Source organism: Nerophis ophidion, linkage group LG09, assembly GCF_033978795.1.
Source record: "Nerophis ophidion isolate RoL-2023_Sa linkage group LG09, RoL_Noph_v1.0, whole genome shotgun sequence".
Lineage (NCBI taxonomy): Eukaryota > Metazoa > Chordata > Actinopteri > Syngnathiformes > Syngnathidae > Nerophis > Nerophis ophidion.
The window spans coordinates 8,814,073-8,823,943 of record NC_084619.1 but is presented as its reverse complement, the minus strand read 5'-3'; the positions used below and the strand labels follow the sequence as shown (position 1 = coordinate 8,823,943).

At 40.2% G+C, this 9,871-nt stretch overlaps 1 protein-coding gene across 1 annotated transcript in view; it reads right to left on the bottom strand.

Moving 5' to 3' along the window:
- Positions 1–4,140: 4,140 nt before the first annotated feature.
- Positions 4,141–9,871, bottom strand: part of loxl4 (lysyl oxidase-like 4) — a 97,340-nt gene continuing 91,609 nt past the window's right edge. The window contains exons 14-15 of the mRNA XM_061910218.1: positions 5,484–5,595; positions 4,141–5,400 (exon numbers count right to left, since the gene is read on the bottom strand). Of these exons, the coding sequence (XP_061766202.1) occupies positions 5,330–5,400; positions 5,484–5,595 (183 nt within the window). The 3' untranslated portion in view covers positions 4,141–5,329. The remainder of the gene's footprint in view (positions 5,401–5,483; positions 5,596–9,871) is intronic.

The window sequence follows — 9,871 nt, the reverse complement described above, 5'->3', positions numbered from 1 at the left end:
TTATCCAAACAGGATGTTTTATTTTAAATAAAACAGTATGCAATCTGTTCAAATCTGTTAAAAACAACAAATCCCGTATTTCCTCGAATTGTCGCCGGGGCGCTAATTAATTTAAAACCTCTTCTCACTCCTGCGCTTACCAAAGGCATGCGGTAAAAGTAAGCACGCGCTAATTATTTTAAAACCCTCTTCTCACTCCGGCACTTACTAAAGGTATGCAGTAAAAATTTGAGTGTGACGTAAGCTTGTACCTTAAATCCTACTGAATAGCTCTTGGGGCGGTATAGCTCGGTTGGTAGAGTGGCCGTGCCAGCAACTAGAGGGTTGCAGGTTCGATTCCCGCTTGTGCCATCCTAGTTACTGCCGTTGTGTCCTTGGGCAAGACACTTTACCCACCTGCTCCTGGTGCCACCCACACTGGTTTAAATGTAACTTAGATATTGGGTTTCACTATGTAAAGCGCTTTGAGTCACTAGAGAAAAGCGCTATATAAATATAATTCACTGCACTTCACTACTATATGCCCTGCGGCAATTCAAGGAAATACGGTAACTTTAAAAATCTACTTTATATTGTTGTATAGCTATCTTGGCAAGTGAAAATAAGTCAAGTTTAGAGCTTTTCTCAGCAAGTTTTTAGGTAGGATTAAAATATAACTTAATTATTAATTATTTTGGGAAGCGAGTTTGACCCGGCAGTAATTCAAGGCAGGTGCGTACATATATGCCCTGCGGCAATTCGAGGAAATACGGTAACTTTATATTGTTGTATAGCTATCTTAGTAAATTAAAATAAGTCAAGTTTAGAGCTTTTCTCCGCAAGTTTTTAGGCAGGATTCAAATATAACTTAATTATTAATTATTTTGGGAAGCAAGTTTGACCCGGCAGTAATTCAAGGCAGGCGCGTACTATATGTCCTGCGGCAATTCAAGGAAATACGGTAACTTTATATTGTTGTATAGCTATCTTAGTAAATGAAAATAAGTCAAGTTTAGAGCTTTTCTCCGCAAGTTTTTAGGCAGGATTAAAATATAACTTAATTATTAATTATTTTGGGAAGCGAGTTTGACCCGGCAGTAATTCAAGGCAGGCGCGTACATATATGCCCTGCGGCAATTCAAGGAAATACGGTAACTTTATATAGTTGTGTAGCTATCTTAGTAAATGAAAATAAGTCAAGTTTAGAGCTTTTCTCAGCAAGTTTTTAGGTAGGATTAAAATATAACTTAATTATTAATTATTTTGGGAAGCGAGTTTGACCCGGCAGTAATTCAAGGCAGGCGCGTACTATGTGCCCCGCGGCAATTCAAGGAAATACGGTAACTTTATAAATCTACTTTATATTGTTGTATAGCTATCTTGGGAAATGAAAATAAGTCAAGTTTAGAGCTTTTCTCAGCAAGTTTTTAGGTAGGATTAAAATATAACTTAATTATTAATTATTTTGGGAAGCGAGTTTGACCCGGCAGTAATTCGAGGCAGGTGCGTACATATATGCCCTGCGGCAATTCGAGGAAATACGGTAACTTTATATTGTTGTATAGCTATCTTAGCAAATGAAAATAAGTCAAGTTTAGAGCTTTTCTCAGCAAGTTTTTAGGCAGGATTAAAATATAACTTAATTATCAATTATTTTGGGAAGCGAGTTTGACCCGGCAGTAATTCAAGGCAGGCGCGTACTATATGCCCTGCGGCAATTCAAGGAAATACGGTAACTTTATATTGTTGTATAGCTATCTTAGTAAATGAAAATAAGTCAAGTTTAGAGCTTTTCTCCGCAAGTTTTTAGGTAGGATTAAAATATAACTTAATTATTAATTATTTTGGGAAGCAAGTTTGACCCGGCAGTAATTCAAGGCAGGCGCGTACATAAATGCCCTGCGGCAATTCAAGGAAATACGGTAACTTTAAAAATCTACTTTATATTGTTGTATAGCTATCTTGGGAAATGAAAAGAAATCAAGTTTACAGCTTTTCTCAGCTAGTTTTTAGGCAGGATTAAAATACAACTTAATTATTAATTATTTTGGGAAGCGAGTTTGACCCGGCAGTAATTCAAGGCAGGCGCGTACATAAATGCCCCGCGGCAATTCAAGGAAATACGGTAACTTTATAAATCTACTTTAAATTGTTGTATAGCTATCTTGGCAAATGAAAATAAGTCAAGTTTAGAGCTTTTCTCAGCAAGTTTTTAGGTAGGATTAAAATATAACTTAATTATTCATTATTTTGGGAAGCGAGTTTGACCCGGCAGTAATTCAAGGCAGGCGCGTACTATGTGCCCCGCGGCAATTCAAGGAAATACGGTAACTTTATAAATCTACTTTATATTGTTGTATAGCTATCTTGGGAAATGAAAATAAGTCAAGTTTAGAGCTTTTCTCAGCAAGTTTTTAGGCAGGATTAAAATATAACTTAATTATCAATTATTTTGGGAAGCGAGTTTGACCCGGCAGTAATTCAAGGCAGGCGCGTACTATATGCCCTGCGGCAATTCAAGGAAATACGGTAACTTTATATTGTTGTATAGCTATCTTAGTAAATGAAAATAAGTCAAGTTTAGAGCTTTTCTCCGCAAGTTTTTAGGTAGGATTAAAATATAACTTAATTATTAATTATTTTGGGAAGCAAGTTTGACCCGGCAGTAATTCAAGGCAGGCGCGTACATAAATGCCCTGCGGCAATTCAAGGAAATACGGTAACTTTAAAAATCTACTTTATATTGTTGTATAGCTATCTTGGGAAATGAAAATAAATCAAGTTTACAGCTTTTCTCAGCTAGTTTTTAGGCAGGATTAAAATACAACTTAATTATTAATTATTTTGGGAAGCGAGTTTGACCCGGCAGTAATTCAAGGCAGGCGCGTACATAAATGCCCCGCGGCAATTCAAGGAAATACGGTAACTTTATAAATCTACTTTAAATTGTTGTATAGCTATCTTGGCAAATGAAAATAAGTCAGGTTTAGAGCTTTTCTCAGCAAGTTTTAGGTAGGATTAAAATACAACTTAATTATTAATTATTTTGGGAAGCGAGTTTGACCCGGCAGTAATTCAAGGCAGGTGCGTACATATATGCCCTGCGGCAATTCAAGGAAATACGGTAACTTTATATTGTTGTATAGCTATCTTGGTAAATGAAAATAAGTCAAGTTTACAGCTTTTCTCAGCAAGTTTTTAGGTATTATTAAAAAATAACTTAATTATTAATTATTTTGGGAAGCGAGTTTGACCCGGCAGTAATTCAAGGCAGGCGCGTACTATATGCCCTGCGGCAATTCAAGGAAATACGGTAACTTTATAAATCTACTTTATATTGTTGTGTAGCTATCTTGGGAAATGAAAATAAGTTAAGTTTACAGCTTTTCTCCGCAAGTTTTTAGGTAGGATTAAAATACAACTTAATTATTCATTATTTTGGGAAGCGAGTTTGACCCGGCAGTAATTCAAGGCAGGTGCGTACATATATGCCCTGCGGCAATTCGAGGAAATACGGTAACTTTATATTGTTGTATAGCTATCTTAGCAAATGAAAATAAGTCAAGTTTAGAGCTTTTCTCAGCAAGTTTTTAGGTAGGATTAAAAAAAAACGTAATTATTAATTATTTCGGGAAGCGAGTTTGACCCGGCAGTAATTCAAGGCAGGTGCGTACATATATGCCCTGCGGCAATTCAAGGAAATACGGTAACTTTATATTGTTGTATAGCTATCTTAGTAAATGAAAATAAGTCAAGTTTAGAGCTTTTCTCAGCAAGTTTTTAGGCAGGATTAAAATATAACTTAATTATCAATTATTTTGGGAAGCGAGTTTGACCCGGCAGTAATTCAAGGCAGGCGCGTACATAAATGCCCTGCGGCAATTCAAGGAAATACGGTAACTTTATATAGTTGTGTAGCTATCTTAGTAAATGAAAATAAGTCAAGTTTAGAGCTTTTCTCAGCAAGTTTTTAGGCAGGATTAAAATATAACTTAATTATTAATTATTTTGGGAAGCGAGTTTGACCCGGCAGTAATTCAAGGCAGGCGCGTACTATATGCCCTGCGGCAATTCAAGGAAATGCGGTAACTTTATAAATCTACTTTATATTGTTGTGTAGCTATCTTGGGAAATGAAAATAAGTTAAGTTTACAGCTTTTCTCCGCAAGTTTTTAGGTAGGATTAAAATACAACTTAATTATTCATTATTTTGGGAAGCGAGTTTGACCCGGCAGTAATTCAAGGCAGGTGCGTACATATATGCCCTGCGGCAATTCAAGGAAATACGGTAACTTTATATAGTTGTGTAGCTATCTTAGTAAATGAAAATAAGTCAAGTTTAGAGCTTTTCTCAGCAAGTTTTTAGGCAGGATTAAGATATAAGTTAATTATTAATTATTTTGGGAAGCGAGTTTGACCCGGCAGTAATTCAAGGCAGGTGCGTACATATATGCCCTGCGGCAATTCGAGGAAATACGGTAACTTTATATTGTTGTATAGCTATCTTAGTAAATGAAAATAAGTCAAGTTTAGAGCTTTTCTCAGCAAGTTTTTTGGTAGGATTAAAATACAACTTAATTATTAATTATTTTGGGAAGCGAGTTTGACCCGGCAGTAATTCAAGGCAGGCGCGTACTATATGCCCTGCGGAAATTCAAGGAAATACGGTAACTTTATATTGTTGTGTAGCTATCTTAGTAAATGAAAATAAGTCAAGTTTACAGCTTTTCTCAGCAAGTTTTTAGGTAGGATTAAAATATAACTTAATTATTCATTATTTTGGGAAGCGAGTTTGACCCGGCAGTAATTCAAGGCAGGTGCGTACATATATGCCCTGCGGCAATTCAAGGAAATGCGGTATCTTTATAAATCTACTTTATATTGTTGTATAGCTATCTTGGCAAGTGAAAATAAGTCAAGTTTAGAGCTTTTCTCAGCAAGTTTTTAGGCAGGATTAAAATATAACTTAATTAGAGATCCTAATTAATTGATCACTGCCTTTTTAATCGCTTGACAGTACTACATGTCGATATATTGGCGTTGTATCTTGAATCTTTCATGTGAAAAAGTTAGGTTTGTAGAAAAGGATATTAGTAGTCCAGCGTCACAAAAGAAAAGAATGAATAAACTGTAACTCGAGTAACGACAAAGCCAAAAGCTGCATAGGCCACTCTTGTTGTCATTGGTTTGTTTCCGTGATGTGACTATCAGCTGCCGAGCGTATGGACGGGCAACGTTACTTTCCGTGTTTTAGTTATACGAGGGACTGGGGCTTAAGTATCACTCTGCCCACCTTGAGCAGCATCTGAGCCACCATGGAAGTCCTTGGTGTTGGAGTCTTAGGGAGGTGCTACACAAAGTTGTTGGTGATCTGCCTCTGGTGCTCAAACAGGTCTTCGGTCTCGGCGCTGTATGCGTCTCCTTGAAGGAGAAGGGGGGGGGGGGGGGGGGGGGGGTGTCAGCAGTGGCGTCGGCGGGAAAGGTGGTGGGAAAGGGTTGCTTACCTGCGTGACATCCGTACATGAAGGCTCTGTGGCCGTCGTATTTGCAGCGGCATCGCATGACGTTGTTCATGAAGTCGGACTCAGCCATGTCCATAGAGGGGTTGACTTCCACCTAGGAAGTGAAGACATTCTTCATCAGCGTCGGAAGGGGAGCAGACGTTGCAAACAAGTCTGTAAACTAGGAACAACTTAGCTGGACTCGAGTCAGACTCATGTGATACATTTAATGCGTTTGAACTCCATCCATCCATCATCTTCCGCTTATCCGAGGTCGGGTCGCGGGGGCAACAGCCTAAGCAGGGAAACCCAGACTTCCCTCTCCCCGGCCACTTCGTCTAGCTCTTCCCGGGGGATCCCGAGGCGTTCCCAGGCCAGCCGGGAGACATAGTCTTCCCCGTGGCCTCCTACCGGTTGGACGTGCCCTAAACACCTCCCTAGGGAGGCGTTCGGGTGGCATCCTGACCAGATGCCCGTACCACCTCATCTGGCTCCTCTCGATGTGAAGGAGCAGCGGCTTTATCAATCAATCAATCAATGTTTACTTATATAGCCCTAAATCACTAGTGTCTCAAAGGGCTGCACAAACCACTACGACATCCTCGGTAGGCCCACATAAGGGCAAGGAAAACTCACACCCAGTGGGACGTCGGTGACAATGATGACTATGAGAACCTTGGAGAGGAGGAAAGCAATGGATGTCGAGCGGGTCTAACATGATACTGTGAAAGTTCAATCCATAATGGATCCAACACAGTCGCGAGAGTCCAGTCCAAAGCGGATCCAACACAGCAGCGAGAGTCCCGTTCACAGCGGAGCCAGCAGGAAACCATCCCAAGCGGAGGCGGAAGAGCAGCGCAGAGATGTCCCCAGCCGATACACAGGCAAGCAGTACATGGCCACCGGATCGGACCGGACCCCCTCCACAAGGGAGAGTGGGACATAGAAGAAAAAGAAAAGAAACGGCAGATCAACAGGTCTAAAAAGGGAGTCTATTTAAAGGCTAGAGTATACAAATGAGTTTTAAGGTGAGACTTAAATGCTTCTTTACTTTGAGTTCCTCCCGGATGGCAGAGCTTCTCACCCTATCTCTAAGGGAGAGCCCCAAACTCATTTCGGCCGCTTGTACCCGTGATCTTATCCTTTCGGTCATGACCCAAAGCTCATGACCATAGGTGAGGATGGGAACGTAGATCGACCGGTAAATTGAGAGCTTTGCTTTCCGGCTCAGCTCCTTCTTCACCACAACGGATCGGTACAACGTCCGCATTACTGAAGACGCCGCACCGATCCGCCTGTCGATCTCACGATCCACTCTTCCCCCACTCGTGAACAAGACTCCTAGGTACTTGAACTCCTCCACTTGGGGCAGGGTCTCCTCCCCAACCCGGAGATGGCATTCCACCCTTTTCCGGGCGAGAACCATGGACTCGGACTTGGAGGTGCTGATTCTCATTCCGGTCGCTTCACACTCGGCTGCGAACCGATCCAGCGAGAGCTGAAGATCCCGGTCAGATGAAGCCATCAGGACCACATCATCTGTAAAAAGCAGAGACCTAATCCCGTGGCCACCAAACCGGAACCCCTCAACGCCTTGACTGCGCCTAGAAATTCTGTCCATAAAAGTTATGAACAGAATCGGTGACAAAGGACAGCCTTGGCGGAGTCCAACCCTCACTGGAAATGTGTTCGACTTACTGCCGGAAATGCGGTTTGAACTCCACTTGACAATATCAAAAACATGCAACTGGACTTTGAGTAACTCGGGACTTCACTCGGACTTTGAAGCTTCATAAGACTTGAGAGATTAGGTGGTGGTGCGTATCGATACTGGGATATCGATACCGCCAATAACATATCGTTATGCTCTAATACAGGGGTAGGGAACCTATGGCTCTAGAGCCAGATGTGGCTCTTTTGATGACTGCATCTGGCTCTCGGATAATTCTGAGCTGACACTGCTTAACACGATAAGTAATGACTAATTCCACTTGTGATCAAAATGTTAAAAATAACGTTCAAAATATTAAAAATGCTCATGCATTTGAATCCATCCATCCTTTTCTACCGCACTTGTTCAAGAAATTGCATGATTTATTTATTATTGTTTTTTTAAGGGCTTGCCCTCCTGGGGGTTCTTCAGACCACCAAGCACCGACATGAAAGCCTGTTTCAGGGTTACGATATTTTTTTTTATTTTTCAGTTGCTTTCCAGCAATTGTCTTTTTCTCTTTCGTTCTCGCTCGCGCTCTGGCTCCAGCTCCAACCCTGTCTCTCCTCGCGGCTGCTGCTTATAACCGAGCGACAGGTGATTAGATAACAAGGCCCAGGTGGGCCTTCTACGCAACTGTCGCCGATTTCAAGGCCTGTCCTGGCAACACCCTGCTTCGCTGCAGGCCCGCAGGCCACGCCCCCTCCACAGTTAGCTTCAGAATAACAATGTTATTAAAAAGAATAAGAGACCTACTGTAGTCTAGAAATGTTGCTCTTACTTAAAAATGCAGGTGTTTAGTTGTTTTCAGTATTTAAAAAAATGTTATATGGCTCTTACAGAAATACATTTTAAAATATTTGGCTTCTTGGCTCTCTCAGCCAAAAAGGTTCCCGACCCCTGCTCTAATACCATCCATCAGTCTTCTTCCGCTTATCCGAGGCCGGTACATTAAACATATGTTTAATATACCGTAAGATTTTTTTGTTAAAATAAAGCCAATAATGCTTTTTTTTTGTGGTCCCTTTTTATTTAGAAAAGTATCGAAATACATTGTGGTACCGGTACCAAAATACTGGTATTGTGACAATGCTACATCAGATATATATCTGCATAAAATAGTATCACGGTTTAGATAAGTACTAGTAGCATATTATTCTATTAAACCAGGGGTGTCCAAAGTGCGGCCCGCAGCTAATCATTTACTGGCCCTCAACACATTCTGTAAAAATTTTTAAATTGATAGTATTCAAAAATTAAAAAGAAACATTTAAAAAAAGTGGAATGAGGTCAAATCTAACGAGGAAAAAGTGGCAATGTTGACACAAAGCTGCCATGCAGGCAGTTTTTTTTGTTCCTTTTGTCTTCCTTTTCTTTTTTCCCATTGCTCCAAAAAAAAAAGGACAAAAAAAATCTATGTTATAACGAATTATTCCTAAAAATTATCACTTTAAAATGTTTTATGTGGAAAAAATATTGCATATGTTGTGTGGTCGCCATATAAAAACATCAAAGTTTTAACAAAAGAGCATAAAACAAACTTAAAATCGACAGATATATCGGAAGTTGATCTTGAAATTTAAGTGTTAAAAGTATTAAAAAAAAAAAAACTAATAAAAATGCATCACTTTATGACTGGGGGACCTTTCGGAACTCAAATATATTTAATAGGATTTTATTTAACTTTTCACTGTGATTACTCAAAACTATTAAATAGTTAAAATCAATGGTGTCCTGCATTATTGATCTTTGAGGGCTTTAATTGGTAAATAAAGGAACTCTTCTGAAGGAATCACTTAAGTACTATCTGTTGTGGGGCGGCATAGCTCGGTTGGTAGAGTGGCCGTGCCAGGCAACTTGAGGGTTGCAGGTTCGATTCCCGCTTGTGCCATCCTAGTTACTGCCGTTGTGTCCTTGGGCAAGACACTTTACCCACCTGCTCCAGTGCCACCCACACTGGTTTAAATGTAACTTAGATATTGGGTTTCACTATGTAAAGCGCTTTGAGTCACTAGAGAAAAGCGCTATATAAATATAATTCACTTCACTTACTATCTATCTATCTAAATACTGCATATTTAAGTTTTACTATAAAAAAAAACAAAGTTGTCTTTGACAGAAAAGGCATAAAACCTTATTTGTTTTACTCGGGCGGTATAGATCGGTTGGTAGAGCGGCCGTGCCAGCAACTTGAGGGTTGCAGGTTCGATCCCCGCTTCCGCCTTCCAAAGCAATGCCGTTGTGTCCTTGGGCAAGACACTTTACCCACCTGCTCCCAGTGCCACCCACACTGGTTTAAATGTAACTTAGATATTGGGTGTCACTATGTAAAAGCGCTTTGAGTCACTAGAGAAAAGTGCTATATAAATATCATTCACTTCACTACCTTATATCAACCTCAAGTTGATAAAGAGATTTACTGTAAGCATTAAATAAAAAATAATAATAATTTTAACATTTAGTGACTGAGACTCTCTTTGCTCCCCAGGAGCCGTAAGGATTGAAAAAAATACTCTAGCCTTTAAATAGACTCCCTTTTTAGACCAGTTGATCTGCCGTTTCTTTTCTTTTTCTTCTATGTCCCACTCTCCCTTGTGGAGGGGGTCCGGTCCGATCCGGTGGCCATGTACTGCTTGCCTGTGTATCGGCTGGGGACATCTCTGCGCTGCTGATCCGCCTC